Below are 27,354 nucleotides of genomic sequence, written 5' to 3' on the forward strand. Positions count from 1 at the left end.
CGTACCAGATAGGTTTGACAGAGGATATAGAGAAGATCCAACGGAGAGCAGCGCGCTTCATTAGAGGATCATTTAGTAATCGCGAAAGCGTTACGGAGATTATACATAAACTCCACTGGGAGACTCTGCAAGAGAGACGCTCAGTAGCTCGGTACCAGCTTTTGCTGAAGTTTGGAGAACATACCCTCACAGAGGAGTCAAGCAGTATATTGCTCCCTCCTACGTATATCTTGCGAAGAGACCATGATGATAAAATCTGAAAGATTAGAGCCCACACAGAGGCTTACCGACAATCTTTCTTTCCACGAACAATACGAGACTGGAATAGAAGAGAGAACTGATACAGGTACTCGAAGTACCTTCTGCTACACGGCATCAGGTGGCTTGCAGAGTATGGATGTAGATGTAGATTATGCTGCCACCTATTGTCAGGTACTCCATATCAGCGACCTCAGTAGTCATTAGACATCGTGAGAGAGCAGAATGGGGTGCTCCGCGGAAGTCATGGACTTCTAACATGGCCAGGTGTTTGGGTGTCACTTGTTTCATATGCCTGTACGCAGGATTTCCACAATCCTGAACATCCCTAGGTTCACTGTTTCTGATGTGATAATGAAGTGGAAACATGAAGGGACATGTACAGCACAAAAGCGTACAGGCCACCCTAGTCTGTTGACTGACAGAGACCGCCGACAGTTGAAGAAGGTCGTGATGTGTAATAGGCAGACATCTATCCAGACCATCACACAGGAATTCCAAATTGCATCAGGATCCACTGCAAGTACTATGACAGTCAGGCGGGAGGTGAGAAAACTTGGATTTCATGGTTGGGCAGCTGCTTGTAAGCTGCACATCACGCCGGTAAATATCAAACAACACCTTGTTTGGTGTAAGGCGTGTAAACATTGGATGACTGAACAGTGGAAAAACATTGTGTGGAGTCATGAATCAAGGTACACAATGTGGCGATCCAATGGCAGGGCGTGGGTATGGCGAATGCCTGGTGAACGTCATCTGCCAGTGCGTATAGTGCCAACAGTAAAATTTGGAGGCAGTGGTGGTGTTGTGTAGTTGTATTTTTCATGGAGGGGCTAGCACCCCTTGTTGTTTTGTGTGGCACTATCACAGCACAGGCCTACATTGATGTTTTAAGCACCTTCTTGCTTCCCACTGATCAAGAGCAATTTGGTGATGTTGACTGCTTCTTTCAACACAATCAAGCACCTGTTCATAACGCACAGCGTGTGGCGAAGTGGTTACATGACAATACCACCCCTGTAATGGACTGACCTGCACAGAGTCCCGACCTGAATCCTATAGAACACCTTTGGGATGTTTTGGAATGCCGACTTCATGCCAGGCTTCACCGACCAACATCGATACCTCTCCTCTACTCCATGAAGAATTGGCTGCCATTCCCCAAGAAACCTTCCGCACCTGACTGAACGTATGCCTGTGAGAGTGGAAGCTATCATCAAGGCTAAGGGCAGGCCAACACCATATTTAATACCCCCATTACCGATGGAGAGCGCCACGAACTTTTAAGTCATTTCCAGCCAGATGTCCGGATACTTTGGATCACATAGTGTACGACAGTGATTTAAGAGAAAGTATAAGTTTCTTTATATTAGACAATAATGATGAATAATGATGATAATGGCAAAGATATTTATGGAGCTTTTATTACACATTAAAAGTGAACTGATCACTAATACCTTCCACAGACCAGTGAAGTCAATGTTTAGATTGAGTTTCTGCAATACAGCAATAAGCAACAACTGAAATAGTTGATAAAGCATGAGAAAGTGTTTACTTTTTAAACTGATTTTGAAGAAATATTTTGTGTATGTAGTTTGTGATCTCACTGGTTCAACTGACTAGGCTGCTCCACTGGCCATGGAAATGGATATATAAGCTTACTCTGTTCTAAATTTTTTTAGTGTCTCCAGAAACTCTCAAAAATTTCCCCAAGTTTTCCTGGTGATTTTTTTTTTTTTTCCAGTGTCATATTGTTCTTAGTCACTTGCCAATTTTAATTGCTTTTAGAACAAAATCTACAAATTTTGTCAATGTATAGGAACATTAGCTTAGTGCCCACTGCTTTGCTTGTATAGACTTTATGGACTGCTGGAATTTTTTATTATTTTTATTTAGTTAAATTTTTATGTTGTTCACAAATTGCAATGTCATCTTAACTTTCACACTAATTAAGGCCATGTAAGCATGTTTTTTTTTTCCAAATGTACTTCTGACCAAAAAGCGATTCTTGTAGCTGGAGTCCAAAGTATTTGTTAATCCTCCCTTTTGCGTTCTTGTGGGGATATTTCCACAACTTTCATCCCCTAACAAATTTTTCTTTATATCTAACTGAAGTGAAATAACAATTTTCATAAATTTAGCTTAATTTTTTTTTACTGTAATGAAATATTTTCTTAAATATTCATCCCCTATTGCTCTCCCTTAGAGGTTTAATTTCCAGAACACAAACCCATACTATTTCTAATCAAGAAGTCAAATACCAACTGTCGTAGATATAGTCTTAAAAATCCTTTAGGTCTGTAGTAATTATTTATTTTCAAAAATAACTTTCACCCACTATTTTAACTCTTGTGGTTGAACTTCCAAAAATGCTGAAACATTTTTGTATCTTCTGACTGAGAAACCAAATACCAATTCTTGTAGTTTTTAGGTAAAATGCAAAAACCAGAGTTCTTAAAAAAAATAAATAAATAAAATAAAATAAAAAAATATATAAAATAAAATAAAATTCTCTGAATTTTCCATTATCCAGGACACTGGAAACCTCGTGACTATCTTACGATTCAAAATGCCTAATGTAAATCACATACCTCATGCCATTACTATACTGCATGGAACTAGGTTTGTTAGTAAAGATTTTTTTCCAAATTCTGTTCTGTTCTCCTATTTCATAGAGAAAAAAGGTTTTCCCCCTCATTGTAAAAAGAATCATTTTAATGCATTCCATGTAACAAGCTAGCTAGTTGGATGTCACTTTTAATTAACAGTATGCATGTATGTACATGTCAGTGGCATACGCTCTCTGTGTGCGCAAGTTATATCTCACTTTTTCGTAAATATAGATCCAGTTTTATTGTTTGAAAATGGTTTTAAATGACTTATATACATTCTGATACATTAGGAGTTAGAAGGATTGAAAGGGTTGCTTCCTCAGCATTTATTGAGTTTTGTATGTTGTTTCACAAAAATTAAGTTACAAATTAAAGTTGTAATAATTGTGACAGCAGTACTTACTTGCAGGCTGCCAGAACAGGAATATATAGGAAGGGGCTGACCAAATAACCAAGAAACAATTTAATAACTAACTTTAGGAACAATAAGTTGGTTATGTAACACTCAGTTTTTGCTTTTTAAGCCTGTTATCCCTTGTTTAGGTTAATAATAATAATAATAATAATAATAATAATAATAATAATAGTAGTAATTTGTCCATGTTAACTTTACAGTCGTGGACATCGTCATTTTTTGTACAGTTATATCAATATCATGTCATTCCAAGAATGAATATATACATCAAGTAGCACATTGTATATCATTCCATGCAATAATGTTACAAACACATCAGCACATTATATATCACTCCATATGTTTAATGATTATATACATCAATTAGCCAATTATAACAATACCACCAGTAATATACTGCAGTATGTAAAAGAATAAACTAACAGTACTGTACCTCAGAATTCTTTTAATGAGTATAAACATCTTTCTATTAACATATTTTTCAACTTGCCCTTGAAAAGATTGCTATGGAGTTGCTTTATATTTTTTGGCAAGGTATTATAGAATTGCCTCCTACATATGGACTGTGGTCTGTAGCTTTCTTGTTAGTCCGTATCCTATGATAGTCACTTTTGGCTCGAGTATTGTAATTATGGGTGTCATTGTTCTCTACACTATTTTCCTCATTCTCTTTTACAAACATTATGGCCTTACATACACACAATGAATAAACAGTCAGTAATTTATAATTTTTGAAATAGTCCCTACAGGCCTGGTGTTTGCTTATATTAGCAATTATCCTAACTGCTCTCTTTTGAAGCCTGAAAATGTGATCCATATAGACAGTGGGTGCCCCACCCCAGATCTCGATCCCATGTTGCAGATGTTAGTGTATTAACCCATAATACACTTGTTTAAGGACAAGGGGAGCTACTATATTTGCAAGACGTTTTAGTAAGTAAATATTACTAGAAACCTTTTTACAGGTGGAGCTTTCCAAGTGAGATGTTCATCAATCAATATGCCTAAAAACTTATGTTTGTCAGATGTTTGAACTGTAGAAAGTGATTGAGTATGAGTATTACTAAAATTTAGCAAGAACTTTATTACTACAGTCTTGTCCTTATTCAGTGTAAGCTTATTCACTGTTATAATAGAGGGAAACATTCCACGTAGGAAATATATATCTAAAAACAAAGATGATGTGACTTACCAAATGAAAGTGCTGGCAGGTCGACAGACACACAAATAAACACAAACATACACACAAAATTCAAGCTTTCGCAACAAACTGTTGCCTCATCAGGAAAGAGGGAAGGAGAGGAAAAAGACGAAAGGATGTGGGTTTTAAGGGAGAGGGTAAGGAGTCATTCCAATCCCGGGAGCGGAAAGACTTACCTTAGGGGGAAAAAAGGACGGGTATACACTCGCGCGCACACACACACATATCCATCCACACATATACAGACACAAGCTTCACTGTTAAATATTCTGTGATCATTTCAAAGTTCTCTTTGTTGCTTTGGAATGCTGCTTGCTCTGTACACCCCCAGCTAATAAAAGATGTATCATCAGCATAGTTCACTAGTTTGGAGTTTTGTGGCTGTGTTATATCATTAATATATACTATAAACAAAAATGGTCCATTATACTTCCTTGGGAACTCCACAATTGAGAGTTCTGTATGCTGACTTTACTGTTTGGATCTTACTTTCATTCTTATAATTCAGTTTTGTGCACTGTCTTCTATCAGGGAGATAAGAACTTAGTAATTTTAGAGCCTCTCCTCTTATCCCGTAATTTTCTAACAGTACTGCATGATTCACAGAATCGAATGCTTTAGGGAGATCTAGGAAAGGCCCTGTAACTTTGTTTCCTTCATCCAGCCTGTTCAGTAGTTCATGGGAAAAAGTTGCTAATGCTGTTATTGTAGATCATCCTTTTCGAAACCCATGTTGTGTTTTAATGAATAGTTTGTATTTACAGAAGAAGGATTCCATTTGATCTAGAATTGTTCTTTCAAGCAGCTTGCCAAGTGTTGATGTCGGACAGATTGGCCGGTAGTTATTAATGTCTGTGATAGCCCCTTTTTACACACTGGTTGTACCTCAGTGATTTTTAAAAGCTCTGGAAAGGTCCCCTGGCCAATTGAACTGTTCATTAAAAAAGCGCACGTATTGCCACTATGAAATGGGAACACAGTGGCGCAAATGTAAATTAACAAGAAGGTAGTTACCTAGCAGAAAAAGGTGAAGTACATATACAAATTGCAGCATGTTCACGTTATGTGGTTTTGTTTGTTGTGGCTTTAGTCAACATCATATCTTCGCACATTTCGTGCCTTACATATACCAACCATCAAAATACCAAGAAAAAGTTAAATTTGTAAACCAAAACGAAAGGAAACATATTTTTAAGATATGCCACCTTTTCTTATTAATTGATGTTCATTCCATTTAATTCCTGTTTTATAGTGGTAATATAGTGTGCTTTTTTATACAGCGAAATACTGGGTAATGGTTGAAAAATCCGAAGCCAGTTGTGAAACAAAAAGTTGTTATGTAAATAATAATGACACATCCCGTTCAAAAGAGATAGTATATGCGATTGAAGAAAAAAGGTGAGGAGGGCACATGTGAATGAGTGACAGGGCTCAACATGGATTATACTGGTCCACAAGAGCCTGGGGCTGATCATTTTTTCCAATATTTTATTGCCACATTAGCAGTGTGTCATCTAACTTGAGTGGTGTGTGTGTAATATTGTGACTATTGCACAATATTCCTTTAAAGGTTGCAGATCAGTTTGCGGGCTTTATGTCTAAGTGTTATGACTGCAATCAGAGATAAACTGATTTTATTCAAAATTTTATGTGGGAATATTTAGTAGAATGATAGTCTCATAACTAATGTAAACAATTATTATTTCTGTAGCTTTGAGATCGACACTGTATGTGGTTATGGACAAGTATTTTATTTCTACATGTCTGCCAGCAACCCATTAGAGACTTATGTACCAGAGTATAAAATTCCAATCTGAATCGTAGACAGACCCATTGCCAAAATAGTAATTATTTTACTTCCTGTATTGTGCTTCTGACATTCACTTTTCATGATTAACAACAAACACAGTTGAGGAGTAAATGTATTGGCATACAATGTAAGAATTGCTTCTCTTGAAGCTTCTGCAAGCTGTTTGGTTACTGAACTAAGCAACGACATTGCTTCACACGTATGTAAAATATACAGTCTTCACAAGAGTAAGAGATGATACCATCTCCATCCCCCTCCCCTGCCCTCTCTTTTCAAGAGGGTCCTCGAGAATTTTCCTTAGAATAAACTTACGTCATTTATAGATTATCTACATTTCTGCATGCAATCTGTGAGTTATTTGTGGTATCATCCTTTTTAATAATCGTCAGTAGCATTAGTATCTTCGATGATCATTCCACCTAACCAACGAAAGCAAGGAAAACGCCAATGTATTTCTGTATAAGAACAGTAGTGAAATTTATGATCTTGTCATAAATATTTGACTGTTTCTTCCACATATTGTGGTGCTTTCCGAGGTTCTGGTTATGGCGGGGCCTGGGAACTCCACTGTCTTTTTCTAAATGTGTAGGTGATTTCACATTTATATTGACGTGACAGTATGACAGTCTTTCTTTGTCCCTTGCTTCCAAACAAGTTGTCTGCCCACTCCTCTTGGCTGCGTAGAACCAGCAACTGACAATATTTCAGGAATTAGCATGAACAGGCTGGGCTTCTAGTGCTGAATAGCATGAGAGACATCTCAGGAAGATCTTGTCAGTAAAACAAGGATAGAAAATATAAAGAGAAGACGACCGCTAGTTTAAAATATGTGAACTTAATTTTTGTGAAACAACATACAAAACTCAATAAATGCTGAGGAAGCAATCCTTTCAATCCTTCTAACTCCTAATGTATCAGAATGTATATAAGTCATTTAAAACCATTTTCAAACAATAAAACTGGATCTATATTTACGAAAAAGTGAGATATAACTTGCGCACACGAAGAGCGTATGCCACTGACATGTACATACATGCATACTGTTAATTAAAAGTGACATCCAACTAGCTAGCTTGTTACATGGAATGCATTAAAATTATTCTTTTCACAATGAGGGGGAAAATCTTTTTTCTCTATGAAATAGGAGAACAGAACAGAATTTGGAAAAAAATCTTTACTAACAAACCTAGTTCCATGCAGTATAGTAATGGCATGAGGTAGGTGATTTGCATTAGGCATTTTGAATCGTAAGATAGTCACGAGGTTTCCAGTGTCCTGGATAATGGAAAATTCAGAGAATTTTATTTTATTTTATATATTTTTTTATTTTATTTTATTTATTTATTTTTAAGAACTCGGGTTTTTGCATTTTACCTAAAAACTACAAGAATTGGTATTTGGTTTCTCAGTCAGAAGATACAAAAATGTTTCAGCATTTTTGGAAGTTCAACCACAAGAGTTAAAATAGTGGGTGAAAGTTATTTTTGAAAATAAATAATTACTACAGAACTAAAGGATTTTTAAGACTATATCTACGACAGTTGGTATTTGACTTCTTGATTAGAAATAGTATGGGTTTGTGTTCTGGAAATTAAACCTCTAAGGGAGAGCAATAGGGGATGAATATTTAAGAAAATATTTCATTACAGTAAAAAAAAAATTAAGCTAAATTTATGAAAATTGTTATTTCACTTCAGTTAGATATAAAGAAAAATTTGTTAGGGGATGAAAGTTGTGGAAATATCCCCACAAGAACGCAAAAGGGAGGATTAACAAATACTTTGGACTCCAGCTACAAGAATCGCTTTTTGGTCAGAAGTACATTTGGAAAAAAAACATGCTTACATGGCCTTAATTAGTGTGAAAGTTAAGATGACATTGCAATTTGTGAACAACATAAAAATTTAATTAAATAAAAATAATAAAAAATTCCAGCAGGCCATAAAGTCTATACAAGCAAAGCAGTGGGCACTAAGCTAATGTTCCTATACATTGACAAAATTTGTAGATTTTGTTCTAAAAGCAATTAAAATTGGCAAGTGACAAAGAACAATATGACACTGGAAAAAAAAAAAAAATCACCAGGAAAACTTGGGGAAATTTTTGAGAGTTTCTGGAGACACTAAAAAAATTTAGAACAGAGTAAGCTTATATATCCATTTCCATGGCCAGTGGAGCAGCCTAGTCAGTTGAACCAGTGAGATCACAAACTACATACACAAAATATTTCTTCAAAATCAGTTTAAAAAGTAAACACTTTCTCATGCTTTATCAACTATTTCAGTTGTTGCTTATTGCTGTATTGCAGAAACTCAATCTAAACATTGACTTCACTGGTCTGTGGAAGGTATTAGTGATCAGTTCACTTTTAATGTGTAATAAAAGCTCCATAAATATCTTTGCCATTATCATCATTCTCTATGAAATAGGAGAACAGAACAGAATTTGGAAAAAAATTATTACACTTGAAAGAACTGGTTTGCAGATAGTATTAACAGCCAGTTAGTAAAACAATTTATTGGGTGCAGTTTTACTGTATCCAAATACACAACGCACTATAGTATTTCCACTCAACTTACCTGAATGTGTCTAATTATTGCAACCATTCGTTTTGCCACATCATGTTCCGTATTGATGGCATCTTTCGCAAATGCCTCAGCAATAATAGCTATCAGTTTTGGTAAATTACTATTATTTGGACCAAGAACAAGTGGATGATTTGCTTCTATCAGGTCACATAAATAACCATACACATGCGGTGATTCATCATCATCTTCCCATACAGGTAGCCATGACAACCTGAAGAAAATAAAACGAAGTAAATCAGGCAAAGTACTAATACTGACAACCAAATTATTACATCAGTATCTTTCCATAATCTGGCCTGTCCTGATAATATATTTTCATTGTTTATTGTGTACATCCTGTTAATAAACTAAGAATTTTTTGTGTATTTTCAGTATTCCACACTGTCAACTGATTGTGGCATTCCATTTGGTTGGATATTTTATGAAGTATAATTTTGCATGCATTTTTTACCATCACGTAACTTGGAAAGTGTCATAAATAAGCACATATTGTGATAGGTTTATTCCGTTTCTTTCCCCATTTGTCATTTATTTTGTATGATACTGACATTTGTGCAATGCTCGGACGCAATGCTTTTATAAAAATTCCCTCTAGAAATTTGAAACAGTTTTTGCATTAAGGTAAGAAATAATTTCCCGTACTTGTGTAACCTCCATCAATTGGCATCCCAGTTTGGTGTAGCATGGTGCACCACTGAGTAAGTAGTAGTGCAACATGACAATGAAGTAAGGCATCACAACCGGACAGAAGGAAATCTGTCAAAAAGGTCATCCCTGTAATGTCATGAGTCGAACGTATGATTTCAAGCTGTACATACAAGTGATGTTCGTAATGTTGCTAAATGTTGAATACAAAAATTGGTTATAATTTTAGAAGCAACATAAGCATTTGTTAAAAGAAGTATTTGTACTTCTTTACACTAAGTTGAAATTACTTGAAGATTCACTGTAGTGGTGAAGTCAATCATGCTGTTCTATCATGGTTCACAAAGTAGAGTTACTCTGGAGGTTCAACACGTCAGAGTCAAATTTAAAAACACAAAAATGTTTAAAGGGGAACACTAATTGTGTCCTTTCGAAATCAGCATGGCTGTATACAAGATAAATGTTCCATGTTGACTGCTCAGATAATCCAAAATTATTTCTTGTAGCACTTGCCAAGCAGAAATATTTTCCTATATTCCTGTGCATTTTAATTTAGACTTGCAGTCAGTGAGACCTTGTAACACTCTTGTGATAACCGATTCCCCACCCAATGTTAACTCACTCAAAAAGTTGGGCTTGTTTGTGACCAGGACACCTGCCCTCAAAAAGGAGTCTAACTGCTGATGGCAATTTCTGAATAAGGCATTTAGAACAATTTAACATGATTCTCTATACCTACTACCAACCCCAATCACTTCTGAAACCCAGTTTATAACTGTCAAGTTGGAATGTCTCACTAATACTGCAACATCCACGAAATTTATCCACAATCTTCTCATCTTCCATGAAATGTTGGGCCACTACTATTACTGAAGCACAAAGGCTATAAAAGCATCCAATTACCATGTATGCCTAAATAAGTTCTCATTCCAATTCTGTACTAGCACCATTTGATATCACATAGTCAATGGCTATAAACAAACTGCCTCCACTGGGTTGCTGATCTTTGCGATACACACTCCAACTGGGGTCACTGACATTAGATATCTAGCTTCAACAATTTTCTGTCCTTAGTACCAGTGTGCAATGTTACTGTTTGTAAGCGAGCCTAATTCCAGGACCTTTCCCAGTAGGTTAATGTTAAATTAATATTCTCTTTCTTCAAGCTGCCAAGATGATTGGTACTTTCTCTAATTAATGGGGCTGGTGGTTTACCCTCTATGAAATCTGAACATTATCAAATCAGTGGAGGCAGTCTCTACTCTAAACAACTTGCATGTGCATGCCACACATATTTTGCTACCCTAGTAGCCACTTCTTGTGTTTAGTATGCACTTTACTTATTAAAGAGACAAATCCTCAAGAGCATAGGTTCAGAAATCTTCATCCAAGATTGCCTATGGTTTAAGCCTTTTAGTTGGTTCAATTATTGGTTCTGGGAATGATGATGCAAAATGGCTTCCACATTGCATGTTATGTTAGCTGTCTTCACAACACCCTCGACTGCATAAAATTGTGACATTACCTTTACGTTATTTGTAATTAACACAATAAGGGGAAATCATGCATCACTTGATCACTGAGCAGAAATTAACATCAAATTTTTAACATTAATCTACGTCTATACAGCTACTCTGCAATTTCACACTTAAGCCTTTGCCAGAAGGTTCATAGAACCACTTTCAGGCTGTTTCTCAACCATTACACACTCTAATAGGGCATGGGAAAAACGCACATATAAATCTTTTCGCGCAAGCTCTGATTTCCCCAATTTCATTACGATGGTCATTTATCGCTTGGTAGGTGAATGCCTACAAAATATTTTCATATTTGCAGATCACTGGTGACTAATTTCATTTCATGGAATGATCTCCCCATGACAAACACCACCTTCGTTTTAACGATCAGTCACCAACTCGCCTATAATATCAGTGACACACACTTTCTTGTGATTATATCCATGACACTCCCTTGCCCTTAATACAAAAATGAGTGCCCCTTTTTAATGTCCTCTGTCAATCCTATCTGGTACGAATCCCTTACCACACCACGAAACTCCAGGAGAGGACAAACACACTTAGTGTAGATAGTTTCTTTAGTAGATGTGTTGCATCTGCTAAGTATTCTGCAAAATTATACTGTCTTTTCTATGTGATGTTTCCAATTCAAGTTGGTGTAACTGTAACCCCTAGACATTTAGTAGAATCATCTATCTTTAAATTTGTGTGATTCACTGTGTAATTAAAATTCGACAGATTCTTTGTAGTATTCATGTGAGATCTCTCACAATCTCTAAATCATTTTGTAATTTATTTTGAGGGTTTCATGACTTCACTGGACTGCATCATCTGCAAACAACTGAAGGCAGCAGTAGCCGACCGAGACAGATGCAGCAACAGGGAAGTAACCGCTTTTGTGACATTTAAGAGTTCCTAACCAGGAGCGACTTTTATTTCATTACCTGTGTGCTTTAATAATTTAGTTTCTTGAGTTTCTACATGTAAAGGGTAAAGGAAAGGAATGGAGAGGTGTAGGAAATGGGGAGAGCTCAGGAAAGTTGCCCAGAATGATGGGTCATGGGAGACTAACCGGGTGGGATAAGAAGGAAAGACTGATTGTTGGGGACTCCATCAGATGTGATTGGAAAACCTGCCTAAGGTGTAAGATACAGTAATACAAAAGACAGATAATACATGTGCCACCTGGATTCTTCCTCCAGACACCAGTTTCTCAGAACTCCGCAGGACGGAGAAATGGCATTACAACATAACTATTCTTTTCTTCACTCCCTCTTAGTTTTCTAATGTTTTATTTTCTGAACTGTCTGTTTTTTCCCTGCCCCCCCCCCCCCCTCCTCCACCCCCATATCTACCACATACAATGCACTTAGCTTTCTATGCTGCTCATCCAGTGTAGTCCCCGTGCTTCTCATCCAGTGTAGTCCACAACAATCAGTCTTTCATTGCCATCACATCAGGTAAGTCTCCCCTGACCTAGGGTTCTGGGCAACTTTTTCTAAACCTCACCAGTCCTTTCCATTCACATATCTTCCTTCCCCTTCAACCCTTTTACCAAAAGAAGGAGCCTCTGGCTCCCAAAGCTTGCAAATTTCGATACCTTTATATGTGTGTCCTCCTGTCAAAGCTTGATCAGTAGTCTTTTCATCTGTATACTTACATTATAATTTGATATTTTGTTTTCTCAACTGCAATCCAAAACTGATTAACAGAAATACCAATTAGCATTGATTTACATTTCTTTTTCACTTTCTTATATTTCATCAGGTTCTCAGTATTGGTTTGTGTTAACATTACATTATTACGACATTTTCTACCACGAGACAATCAGAAGTTGAGCTACAGCTAACAACTTCAGATTTGTCACTAGCATATGCAGATTATAAACTTATTTGCTGTCATAAAATATACACTGAACTGCTTCATACCAGTGTGGGAGAAGTTCTTGAACATTTACTTGCGAGCTGTTGTACTTCAAAATTTTTGTCACGGCAGAGATAGCATTCTCAGTTGGATTAATATTTTCGACAGCTCTCGAGTCAGCAGCAGTGATCAGTTCAATAAGCCTTGGAATTGCTTCAGCACAAGCACCTATGAAAAAGAGAAAGTAAATAAATCATTAAAACCTTTCACACTGAGAAAATGTGGCAGAAATAATATTCTTGTAATGAGCTCACAAAAAGATAAAAATTGTTTGATTTTTGTTGGTGTCTGGTACACGAAACTATGCAGCATACTCTTATTAATCTGCAAACCACAACAATTAAACGTTATAAAATGTTCATTACTAAAGTCCTGTGGTAGGGCGGGGTGGCAGCGGAGGGGTGGACATACAAATTGTCATTCAGATAGTAATTACTCGAATGCAGTTCTCTGGTTGACAAATGGGTTGATGACATTCACATACAGGCGGGAGATTAATTTGGAAAGGAGGAGGTAAGAATCTTGAGCACAGTCTGCAGCTTGGAGCTTTGCATTACTCACAGATGAGCAGTGTCTCTAAAAGGGACAACTGACTGTAGTAAATATCAAATTTCCTTCCTGGTAACGTAAAAATGCCTGACTATTTTGCAGATCTGCAACGCACCAGAGGTGAAGTAGGACTTCAACTTTCTCTTTAATGAAAGAAATGGTTGGCGTACCAATGTAAGTTGCATTAGGAGGTCTCCTTTATTTACCGATGGCGACTGGTTTTTACACGGGTCCATTCTCAAATAATCCATCTTCGCAATTGATTAAATACAGCTATGTATGTAAGCACTGAACAACCATAGCAAATAATCCAAATGGTAATACCAATACTTTAGCATAAATTGGACAGGTTACAACAAGTACTGCTCATTGTTAACGTGTCTACTTCAATGCCAAGGCTAGTCACAATTAATAAAGAAAGGACACTTCCTACTGCATCTTACAGCTGTGCTTTAACCATTACTTGCACTGACCATTTTGTTATAATAAATTCAAGAAATACATTTATTAGTAAAATGTAACTTGCTAAATAGAAGCTTAATTTTACTTACATGGGGGAGACCAGTTATGAGAAATTAATAACTGAATTTGACAGTTTGAAAATATCATAGTATGAACTACTTCATGGTACCTGTTTAATTGCATGCAGCCCTAGTTCATGGTGGCCTTGTCTCTAGGCATACATATTTGTATCTAGGGCCACATCCTTGTACCTAGTGCCACTATGCAATTTATACCTTCTTCTATATTGTAAAACTTGGTGTACCATGGACCTTGCCGTTGGTGGAGAGGCTTGCGTGCCTCAGCGATACTGATAGCCATACCATAGGTGCAGCCAAAGAGGGCTGTCTATTGTGAGGCCAGACGAACCTGTGGTTCCTGAAGAGGGGCAAGCAGCCTTTTCGGTAGTTGATGATTGACTGATTGGGTCTTGCAAGATTAACCAAAATGGCCTTTATGTGCTAGTAATGCGAAAGGCTGAAAGCAAGGGGAAACTACAGTCGTAATTTTTCCCAAGGGCATGCAGATTTACTGTGTGGTTAAATGATGGCGGCGTCCTCTTGGCAAATATATTCCAGAGGTAAAATAGTCCCCCCCATTCAGATCTTTGGGCTGGGACTACTCAGGACGATGACTTTATCAGGAGAAAGAAAACTGGCTTTCTATGGATCGGAGCACAGAATGTCAGATCCCTTCATCGGCAGGTAGGTTAGAAAATTTAAAAAGGGAAATGGATAGGATAGTGTTCGGTATAGTGGGAATTTGTGAAGTTCGGTGGCAGGAGGGACAAGACATCTGATCAGGTGAATACAGGGTTATAAATACAAAATCAAATAGGGTAATGCCAGATTAGGTTTCAAATGAATAGAGAAATAGGAGTGCGGATAAGATACTATGAACAGCACAATGAATGCATTATTGTTGCCAAGACAGACATGAAGCACACGCCTACCTTAGTTGTACAAGTTTATATGCCAACTAGCTCCGCAGATGGCGAAGGGATTGAGGAAATGTATGGCGAGATAAAAGAAATTATTCAGATAGTGAAGGGAGATGAAAATTTAATAGTCATGGGTGACTGGAATTCGGTAGTATAAAAAGGAAGAGAAGGAACGAAAGAGGAAGCCACCTGGTAGAATTTTCCACTGAGAATAACTTAATCATGGCTATCACTTAGTTTAAGAATCATGAAAGAAGGTTGTAGTTTCAGACAGATTATATAATAGTAAGACAAGAGATTTACGAACCAGGTTTTGAACTGTGAGAGAGTTTCAGGGGCAGATGTGGACTGATCCCAGTCTATTGGTTATGAACTGTAGATTAAAACTGAAGGAACTGCAAAAAGGTGGAATTTTAAGGAGATGGGACCTGGATAAACTGACTAAACCAGAGCCTGTAGAGCGTTTCTGAGAGCGCGTTAGGGAATGTTTGACAAGAACAGAGAGAAGAAATACATTACAAGAAGAATGGATAGCTTTGACAGATGAAATAGTGAAAGCAGCAGAGGATCAAGTACGTAAAAAGACGAGGGCTATTAGAAATCCATGGGTAACAGAAGAGCTATTGAATTTCACTGATGAAAGGAGACAATATAAAAATGCAGTACTTGTCAAGGAAGGGGGGGGGGGAAAAAATTACACTCGAAAGGAAGTGCAAAATGGCTAAGCAGGAATGGCTAGAGGACAAATGTAAGGATTTGGGAGCATAGATATCACATGCAAGAAAATTAAAGAGGCCTTTGCAGAAAAGAGAACCACCTTTATGATATCAACAGCTCAGATGGAAAACAAGAACTAAGCAAAGAACGGAAAGCAGAAAAGTTGAAGGAGTATATAGTGTGTCTACACAAGGGCGATGCACTTGAGAGCAGTATTGTGGAAACTAAGAGGACACAGATGAAGATGAAATGGGAGATATGATAATGCATGAAGAATATGACAGAGAATTGAAAGACCTAAGTCGAAACAAGGCCCCGGGAGTGGACAACATTCCATTAGAACTACTGATAGCCTCAGGAGAACCAACCCTGAGGAAACTCTTCCATCTGGTGAGCAAGATGTATGAGACAGGCGAAATACCCTCAAACTTCAAGAAGAATATAATAATTCCAATTCCAAAGAAAGCAGGTGTTGACAGGTGTGAAAATTATGAAACTATCAGTTTAATAAGTCGTCGTGTTGTTGTGGTCCTCAGTCCTGAGACTGGTTTGATGCAGCTCTCCATGCTACTCTATCCTGTGCAATCTTCTTCATCTCCCAGTATCTACTGCAACCTACATCCTTCTGAATCTGCTTAGTGTATTCATCTCTTGGTCTCCCTCTACGATTTTTACCCTCCACACTGCCCTCCAATACTAAATTGGGGATCCCTTGATGCTCAGAACATGTCCTACCAACTGATCCCTTCCTCTAGTCAAGTTGTGCCACAAACTCCTCTTCTCCCCAATTCTATTCGATACCTCCTCATTAGTTACGTGATCTACCCACCTAATCTTCAGCATTCTTCTGTAGCACCACATTTCGAAAGCTTCTATTCTCTTCTTGTCCAAACTATTTATCGTCCATGTTTCACTTCCATACACGGCTACACTCCATACAAATACTTTCGGAAATGACTTCCTGACAAATCTATACTTGATCTTAACAAATTTCTCTTCTTCAGAAACGCTTTCCTTGCCATTGCCAGTCTACATTTTATATCCTCTCTACTTCGACCATCATCAGTTATTTTGCTCCCCAAATAGCAAAACTCCTTTACTACTTTAAGTGTCTCATTTCCTAATCTAATTCCCTCGGCATCACCTGACTTAATTCGACTACTTTCCATTATCCTCATTTTGCTTTTGTTGATGTTCATCTTATGCCCTCCTTTCAAGACACTGTCCATTCCGTTCAACTGCTCTTCCAAGTCCTTTGCTGTGTCTGACAGAATTACAATGTCATCGGCGAATCTCAAAGGTTTTATTTCTTTCTCACTCCCTTCCCAACCACTACTTCTCTTGGCTGGAAAATACTAACACAAATTCTTTACAGACGAACGGAAAAACTGGTAGAAACCAACCTTGGGTGTGATCAGTTTGGATTATGTAGAAATGTTGGAACATGTGAGGCAACACTGACCCTGCAAATTATCTTAGAAGATACATTAAAAAAAGGCAAACCTACATTTCTAGCATTTGTGCACTTAGAGAAAGCTTTCGACAATGATGGCTGGAGTATTCTCTTTCAAATTCTGAAGGTGGCAGGGGTCAAATACAGGGAGCGAAGGCTATTTACAATTTGACAATACGTGAGAAGGAAAGTTGCTACTCACCATATAGCGGAGATGCTGAGTTGCGATAGGCACAATAAAAAGATTCACACAATCATAGCTTTCGGCCATTAAGACCTTTGTCAGCAATACACACACACATACACCTATGCGCGTGCGCGCACGCACACACACGCAGGCACGCACAACTTGCACACATGTCTGCAGTCTCAGAGAGCAAGATGTGATGGTAGTTTGAGCTCTCAGAGACTGTAGATGTGTGTGCAAGTTGCGCTTGCGTGTGTGTGTGTGTGTGTGTGTGTGTGTGTGTGTGTGTGTGTGTGTGTGTGTGTGTGTGTGTGTGTACCACTGACAAAGGCCTTAATGGCAGAAAGCAATGATTGTGTAAATCTTTTTATTGTGCCTATCACGACTCAGCATCTCCATTGTATGGTGAGTAGCAACTTTCCTTCTCTCGCATTGTTACATTGCATCCTGTATTTTCCATTGTTTGCTATATACAATTTGTACAGAAACCAGATGCAGTTATAATAGTCAAGGGACATGAAAGGGAAGCATTGATTGGGAAGGGACAGGGTTGTAGCCTATCCCCGATGTTATTCAATCTGTATATTGAGCAAGCAGGAAAGGAAAGAAAAAGAAAAGAAAAGAAAAATTTGGTGCAGGAATTAAAATCCATGAAGAAATAAAAACTTTGAGGTTTGCCGATGACATTGTAATTCTGTCAGCGACAGCTAAGAACCCGGAAGAACAGTTGAACGGAATGGACATGTCTTGAAAGGAGGCTGCATCAACAAAACCAAAACAATGATAATCGAATGTAGTCAAATCAAATCAGGTGATGCTGAGGATTAGGAAACGAGACAAAAGTAGTAAATGAGTTGCTATTTGGTGAACAAAATAACTGAAGGTTGGAGTAGAGAGGATGTGAAATATAGACTGGCTATGGCATGGAAAGCATTCCTGAAGAAGAGAAATTTGTTAACATCGAGTATAGATTTAAGACCAGGAAGTCTTTTCTGACAGTATTTGTATGGAACGTAGCTATGTAGGGATGTGAAACATGGACGATAATTACTGTAGACAAGAAGAGAACAGAAGCTTTTGAAATGTGGTGCTACAGAATAATGCCGCAAATTAGGTGGGTCTTCGTGGCACAACTTGACTAGAAGAAGGGATTGGTTGGTAGGACATGTTCTGAGGCATCAAGTGATCACCAATTTAGTACTGGAACACACTGTGAAGGGTAAAAATTGTAGAGAGAGACCAAGAGATGAATATATTAAGCTGATTCAGAAGGATGTAGGTTGCAGTATGTACTGGGAGATAAAGCTTGCACAGGATAGAATAGCATGAAGAGCTGCATCAAACCAGTCACTGGACTGAAGACTACAACAACAACGGCGATAACAAAAACTGATAGAGCTTACCGGTGGGGGGAGGGGGGGGGGGGTACCAGAAAATTTTACTTAGCAGGGTAAAAACGCAGAAGTCTTCTACCTATCTTACTGTTCAGCAATAGCGGATTTGCTTGGCTGCAAAAGGCGGGTGTAACATTGATGTTCAGTGCAGCTTTCTTTCACGGTGCGTGTGGTTTGACCTATGTAAGCCATACCACATGGCACGGTATCTTGTAAATTCCGGCCTTTCGTAGTAACAGATTGTCCTTAACTGATTACTGAACATTGTATTTCTACTGGACATTCAATGGAGTACGAGAAAACAATGATTTTATCCACAACAATGTCTTTCTGGGACTCCATTATTAAAGAAACCGTAGAAATACGACTGGCGGAAAATCTGTTAAACCGTGACAGTGGCTACCAGCTGGACAGTACACAGAATCCCATCATCTCCACGATTTGCTCAAATCGAAGACGACAGAGTGCGCCGACGGCTGCGGCAAACAGCAACGCAGAGGGCGACTGAGTTCCGCTATTCCACCAGTGAGGGCACTGCCGGCGGGCAGTGTGGTTGAGCTATCAAGTTTTCGGCCCATGCACAGAATAGTTACAGTATGCTATATGTTGCAGAACAGAGGACGTTTTCGCCAGTCTGCGACGGCTTACCTGAAGATGACTGGCAGGTGCCCAGTGGAAATATCGTGCGAAGTATTGAACGACAACTGGCTGCAAGCCCGAAATTTGTTTGAACATTATTGAGTTGCTCAACAAACTTCAATGGTAGATACTAAAAGGAAGTTGCTCTACCCACCATTCATAAACGAAACAGAGATGGGACAAAATGTATGTGGTACAAGAAGTACCCTACACCACACACTGTTGGGTGGCTTGCTGTGTATAGATGCAGAATATTCTTCAGCACATTTGCACTCTTAGTTCGTTCTCCTTGCAGACAGAATGTCATAAAAGCTAAGGTTTGTATTACCATTAAGAAGTTAACAATTACTTGTGCTGGGCAACTGTGGATTATAGAATTTATTCTTAAGTGACACAAATAAGTCCTTGGTGTGTGTGTGTGTGTGTGTGTGTGTGTGTGTGTGTGTGTGTGTGTGTGTGTGTGTGTGTGTGTGTGTGTGTGCGCGTGCGTGTGCGCGTGCGTGTGCGCGCGCGCGCGTGTGTTTTCTAAGTATCAAAATAGTGCTGCTTAATATGAACTACACATTTATGGCTCACTTTACAAAATGTAAAGCAGCTGCTGGTTCTTTTCATGGAATGGATATAATAAACTCTAAAAGTGATTAAGTAATCTATTCTTTTCATAATGTTGTTGATATTCCAAACTACACTTTCAACTGTTTGTCTATTACTAAACTAACTACTTTTCCTATTGAAGTACCTTGCGGCAGAATAATATCCACCCTGGTCGCAGTCTGTTACCTTATGCTTTTCAAGTTACACGCAGGTCTTTATTTTATGATTTCTTTATTAATAGCAAAACTGATTTCACTTCCAAACTATTCTTTTAATTTTTTTTTTTTTTAACTTTTATACACACAGTACGGAAAAAAGGATGTAGGGCTAATTACAAATAGCTTTATTCCTTTTAGATATAATCAAAAAATACAAAATTAAAGACCAGCTTGAATATTACACCTTACATAGTACAGCTGTGTACTATGAAGTAATTTGCAAGTATGTTGGACTTTAGACACTTGCGCATTCTGCTTGAAGATGCACTGCATAAAGGAAGTGTACATTTATACTATTTTTTTTCAACAAAAAACTAAATCTGATATCACAAAATGGTTACATTTCTCAAATTAAGAGACATCTGCTCTCTGCAGTCACGTCACCATAGGTTGTTGCTTTGCCACGTTAGCACTCTTTTTCGAGCACTGCTATTGTGAAAAAATCTCATTCAGACATTGAATTTGGAGACACCTGTGTCCAAGTCCACCTCTGTGTCAAAAATCAGTAATTTTTTGACAAAGCTGTTTCACATTTTTTACAGCCACTGTAAATTTTTTCAACTCTTGGAATGGCCCAGGAATCTGGAAAGCCTTTTGCATTATTGGACTGTCCTACATCATCATCAAGTGAATTTATTACAGTGTATATAGCACTGATAACATAGAAGATACATCTACATCCATACTCCGCAAGCCACCTGATGGTGTGTGGCGGAGGGTACCCTGAGTACCTCTATCGGTTCTCCCTTCTATTCCAGTCTCGTATTGTTCGTGGAAAGAAGGATTGTCGGTATGCCTCTGTGTGGGCTCTAATCTCTCTGATTTTATCCTCATGGTCTCTTCGCGATATATACGTAGGAGGGAGCAATATACTGCTTGACTCTTTGGTGAAGGTATGTTCTCGAAACTTTGACAAAAGCCCGTACCGAGCTACTGAGCGTCTCTCCTGCAGAGTCTTCCACTGGAGTTTATCTATCATCTCCGTAACGCTTTCGCGATTACTAAATGATCCTGTAACAAAGCGCGCTGCTCTCCGTTGGATCTTCTCTATATCTTCTATCAAACCTATCTGGTACGGATCCCACACGGCTGAGCAGTAGTCAAGCAGTGGGCGAACAAGCATACTGTAACCTACTTCCTTTGTTTTCGGATTGCATTTCCTTAGGATTCTTCCAATGAATCGCAGTCTGGCATCTGCTTTACCGACGACCAACATTATATGATCATTCCATTTTAAATCACTCCTAATGCGTACTCCCAGATAATTTATGGTATTAACTGCTTCCAATTGCTGACCCGCTATTTTGTAGCTAAGTGATAAAGGATCTATCTTTCTGTGTATTCGCAGCACATTACACTTGTCTACATTGAGATCCAATTGCCATTCCCTGCATCATGCGTCAATTCGCTGCAGATCCTCCTGCATTTCAGTACAATTTTCCATTGTTACAACCTCTCGATATACCACAGCATCATCCACAAAAAGCCTCAGTGAACTTCCAATGTCATCCACAAGGTCATTTATGTATATTGTGAATAGCAACGGTCCTATGACACTCCCCTGCGGCACACCTGAAATCACTCTTACTTCGGAAGACTTCTCTCCATTGAGAATGGCATGCTGCTTTCTGTTATCTAGGAACTCCTCAATCCAATCACACAATTGGTCTGATAGTACATATGCTCTTACTTTGTTCATTAAACGACTGTGGGGAACTGTATCAAATGCCTTGCGGAAGTCAAGAAACACGGCATCTACCTGTAAACCCGTGTCTATGGCCCCCTGAGTCTCGTGGACGAATAGTGCGAGCTGGGTTCCACATGACCATCTTTTTCGAAACCCATGCTGATTCCTACAGAGTAGATTTCTAGTCTCCAGAAAAGTCATTATACTCTAACACAATACGTGTTCCAAAATTCTACAACTGATCAATGTTAGAGATATAGGTCTATAGTTCTGCACATCTGTTCGACGTCCCTTCTTGAAAACGGGGATGACCTGTACCCTTTTCCAATCCTTTGGAACGCTACGCTCTTCTAGAGACCTACGGTACACCGCTGCAAGAAGGGGGGCAAGTTCCTTCGCGTATTCTGTGTAAAATCGAACTGGTATCCCATCAGGTCCAGAGGCCTTTCCTCTTTTGAGCGATTTTAATTGTTTCTCTAGCCCTCTGTCGTCTATTTCGATATCTACCATTTTGTCATCTGTGCGACAATCTAGAGAAGGAACTACAGTGCAGTCTTCCTCTGTGAAACAACTTTGGAAAAAGACATGTAGTATTTCGGCCTTTAGTCTGTCATCCTCTGTTTCAGTACCATTTTGGTCACAGAGTGTCTGGACATTTTGTTTTGATCCACCTACTGCTTTGACATAAGACCAAAATTTCTTAGGATTTTCTGCCAAGTCAGTACATAGAACTTTACTTTCGAATTCATTGAACGCCTCTCGCATAGCCCTCCTCACACTACATTTCGCTTCGCGTAATTTTTGTTTGTCTGCAAGGCTTTGGCTATGTTTATGTTTGCTGTGAAGTTCCCTTTGCTTCCGCAGCAATTTTCTAACTCGGTTGTTGTACCACGGTGGCTCCTTTCCATCTCTTACGATCTTGCTTGGCACACACTCATCTAACGCATAATGTATGATGGTTTTGAACTTTGTCCACTGATCCTCAACACTATCTGTACTTGAGACAAAACTTTTGTGTTGAGCCAACAGGTACTCTGAAATCTGCTTATTGTCACTTTTTCTAAACAGAAAAATGTTCCTACCCTTTTTAATATTTCTATTTACGGCTGAAATCATCGATGCCGTAACCGCTTTATGATCGCTGATTTCCTGTTCTGCGTTAACTTTTTCAAATAGTTCGGGTCTGTTTCTCACCAGTAGGTCTAATATGTTATCGCCACGAGTCGGTTCTCTGTTTAACTGCTCAAGGTAGTTTTCAGATAAAGCACTTTAAAAAATTTCACTGGATTCTTTGTTCCTACCACCTGTTATGAACGTTTGAGTCTCCCAGTCTATATCCGGCAAATTAAAATCTCCACCCAGAACTATAACATGGTGGGTAAATCTACTCGAAATATTTTCCAAATTATACTTTTATACTTTGCGGATCTTTCAAAGCTCAAAAGACTATGCTGGCGTGGACAACAATGGATTTGACAATGAAAAGCACTTTGTAGTTTCTGTCCCCTGCACGGCATGGACGACATTTGCTGACCACTGGGCTTCTTAAAACTACTTCTGCAATACTTAATGTATGGTTCTCGAGCGTACAAGCAGCCATGGACAGAATAGAAATAATTTTACTTCTGGGCTATCAACACTGACCTGCAAAGCCATCTCCTCCAAACTGTCCAAGAACTCCCCAGCCATAAACAGCTGCTTGTCGAACTTCTGCTGTTTTGTCTGTGATGTAGTTCAGCATTGGCTGCAAGAAAAATTGCTGGTACTTGCTGCAAGCTGGGCCACCAAATTCAATTGCATCATCAAATACACACAGTGCCCACTGACGGTCCGACCAAGGCATCTCTGGAGCCTATGTAACACAGAATGTTATGCACATTAAATTTTTAGACCCCTAAGACAGTTTTAAAACTGTAATTTTTATGCCTTGATATGTAAAGTATACAGTGTACAGAACTGATACATCTCATCAACTGAGAATAAACTGAAACATACAATAATTTGATTAAAGAGGAAAAAACTCAGTGACTAGCAGAATCTTTTAGTTGACAACAAACACACAAAAAGGGGTGGTGGTGGTGGTGGTGGTGGTGGTCGTGTGTGTGCAACACTGTTAAAAGATTTGTCCAAAAGCTAATGAAGTTTTCATTGTGTGTGTGTGTGTGTGTGTGTGTGTGTGTGTGTGTGTGTGTTTGTGTGTGTTTTGACAACACTGCTACAATTTGGTGAGTTGTCTGCCTTATTCCTATATTATTATATTATTTACATTCTACCAGAACATTCCTTACCATATGAAATGTAAACTTAAGTAAACTGCATAAAAATTAAAAGAGTACTATATCAATTAGTTAAACATGAATATTTAGTTTGTGTCTGATGCCAAAACAGCCAACGATTTTGTCCGATTAGTGATATTAAACCTGACCAAACCAATCGGAAGTCGAAGTTGGTTGACAAGTAACTATATCATCAACATATTTTGAAAAGAAAAGCTACTACTCACCATATAGCGTAAATGCTATGTCGCAGATAGGCACAACAAAAAAACTGTCACAATATAAGCTTTCGGCCAAAAAGGCCTTTGTCGAAAACAGATGACACACACACACACACACACACACACACACACACACACACACACACACACACACACACACACGACAGCAGCTTCTGGCGACTAAAGCCACACTGTTCAAGTCCATTGCTAAACATCAACATAAAATCTCTGAATATTTGGCAGAATCTGGAATGTAATAAACAGACCTATCAAATTCCAATAGATTATGCGACACCACTATAGTTTATTATTTTGACCCATATGATTTTTTGTGCTAGCGCAAGCACCAAATTATCTATGGGCATTTCTAGTCAGCATTCCAGATGAACAACACAAAACTGTTAGACCTATGAATGAATGCAACATAAGAGAGTTTAGAACTAGATTAAGGCCAGTTAACTGGAATGACATCTTATACAAAGATATGTGAGTGAATAACACAATCAAATTATTTATAGAGGAAATTGCAAGAATATTTAATGAGTGTTGTCCCAGATTAGTAAAAAGACAGAATAATAACCAAGCTCATAAACCACAGAGACTAAATAATTGGTTTACACCATACCTCAACAGCATCAGGATTATGCTTCTTATGTTTAAGGACAGATCTCATAACAGTAACGAGTACAAAGAGACGTACATTAGAATAAGAAAAATTTATAGATCTGAAATAAGTTTGGCAAAACATAGGGCGAATGATAACTATTCTTAAATCCAGAAACAGCTGTAAAGCTGCCTGGGAAGTAATTAAAAGTGAAATAAATAGACCAACAACTCAACTAGCTATACCCGTAGCCCCAGATATCTTAAACTCACACTCTGTTAACTTCAGTTTACAACAAGATTTGTCTCCCCTCAACGCCATGCTTGATGCTAAAACTCTTTTAGGTTGAAATAAGTATGTAGTCCATAAATTCTGCTAGGCAACAGTAACTGAAAATGATATTAGCAAAGCAATAGGCAAACTAAGTAGTTCCAGAGCAGAGGACTTCTATGGTCTGTCAAACTTTGTCATAAAGAAGATATCAAGTGATCTTCTGCCCCCTCTAACCACTCTCATTAACCGTATATTATAGCAAGGGATTTTCCCCGACTGTTTGAAAATAGCAGTAACTATTCCCATATTTAAGAAAGGAGATAAATCAAATCCAAGTAACTATCGCCCTATCTCATTAATCCCAATAATATCTAAAATAATCGAAGACTATGTTCATCAACAAATGAATCACTATTTTGAGAGGAATAATTTGTTAAGTAACTCACAGTATGGATTCAGGTCTAAACTATCCAGAGTTAAAGCAGTTGAAAATATTGTTAGTGATATATATGATGGCTTTGAAAATAAATTAATCTCATGTGCTACTCTCCTAGACCTGAGTAAAGCATTTGACACTGTATCTCGTAGTACTTTGATCATGAAATTAAAACACTACGGCATGGAAGAGGACACCCTGAAATTATGAGAATCCTACTTAAGCAACAAAGTACAATTTGTTAGTGTAAATGGGCAGCTATCAAACCCACAAACAATAAAAAGAGGTGTGCCACAGGGCTCCATACTTGGGCCCTTCCTGTTTGTAGTGTATGTTAATGATATGCCACAGTATTTACCCTGTTAAACAGTCCTCTATGCAGACGATACAACTTTTATCAATTCAGGACAGACTCTTGAATCTGTACGAGAAAAAAATAATACAATATTTGAAAAATCGGTTCATTGGTTTAGTGCAAACTCCCTATTCATAAATGAAACAAAAACTGAGGAAATATTCTTTAATTTGAAGGTATCAAACAAAGAAAATAAGTCCGTTAAACTGCTAGGAATGATGATTGACCAGAAACTTAGCTGGGATAAACATATCGCATACGTCTGTTCTAAACTTGCACGTGCTATGTTCCTACTTTATAAGCTTAGGAGTAATGTCAGCCAAAACTTACTGCTGCATTCATATTTTGCTTATATCCACCCCCATCTTTCATATGGTATTCTGCTCTGGGGAAATTCTCCCAATTCAATATCAATTTTCAGATGGCAAAAAAAAGCTCTTCTATGTATAGTGCGTTTATCTCCTAGGGATACATGCAGGGAACATTTCAAAAAACTTAACATCATGACAGTTCCTTGTTTGTACATCTATTATTGCTTAGTACACGTAAAAGAAAACATAGCTCAATACCCCTTAGGTCATCTGTCCACACCCACAATACTAGACGAAACCACACAATTGATCTGCCATACTGTCTAAGATACATAATAGTTATAAATATGTAGGTCTCAAACTGTTTAATATGCTCCCTAAAATTGTACAAACAGTATCTAAAAGTAAATTTAAGACAACATTGGGTCAGCGGCTCAAAGGTAAAGCATTTTACTCAGTTGATGAATTTAAAGATTGTAATATGGCAGATTTGCTGTTTTAACATAGAGAAAGGTACCTCTGCCTGTAGTAGGACCTAAATTTGTATCACTAGCTTAGGATAATGACAGTGTTATCAACATGTATATGATAATGACAGAGTCATCAACACGAATACTCCCTGCTTAATATAAATCTGTATAATGTTTTCCTTTTTATTGTAAAATTAATAATATATAAAATTCCAAATGTGTGCTATTGTACTACACTAAATTTCATGATTTATATATACATTGTTATGAGAATATAACCATCTTTATACTGTAACTGAACTTATTGACGAAGACCATTGTATAAGAAAATACTGAACGGCTAATAAAGATTCTTATTCTTACTCTTATTCTTTAGACAAAAATACATATGTATTAAAGATCTTTGGTACATATATATTAAAGATCTTTGGTGATTGCATTTATAATACCCCGAGAAACTACAAAATTAAGTATTACTTTAATTCACAACAAAAACTGGCAAGGGACAACGGGAAAATATTATAAATCCAGAGTATTTAGTGTGGTCCTTGCATATTACC

The 27,354-nt window shown here is 37.9% G+C and overlaps 1 protein-coding gene across 1 annotated transcript in view; it reads right to left on the reverse strand.

Moving 5' to 3' along the window:
- The window catches only part of LOC124775017 (importin-5), a 171,135-nt gene that overhangs the window by 7,460 nt on the left and 136,321 nt on the right, over positions 1-27,354 (reverse strand). Inside the window, exons 19-21 of the mRNA XM_047249777.1 lie at positions 23,493-23,700; positions 12,975-13,137; positions 8,876-9,095 (exon numbers count right to left, since the gene is read on the reverse strand). Coding sequence (XP_047105733.1) covers positions 8,876-9,095; positions 12,975-13,137; positions 23,493-23,700 — 591 coding nt within the window. The remainder of the gene's footprint in view (positions 1-8,875; positions 9,096-12,974; positions 13,138-23,492; positions 23,701-27,354) is intronic.

Source organism: Schistocerca piceifrons, chromosome 2 (genome assembly GCF_021461385.2).
Source record: "Schistocerca piceifrons isolate TAMUIC-IGC-003096 chromosome 2, iqSchPice1.1, whole genome shotgun sequence".
Classification (NCBI taxonomy): Eukaryota; Metazoa; Arthropoda; class Insecta; order Orthoptera; family Acrididae; genus Schistocerca; species Schistocerca piceifrons.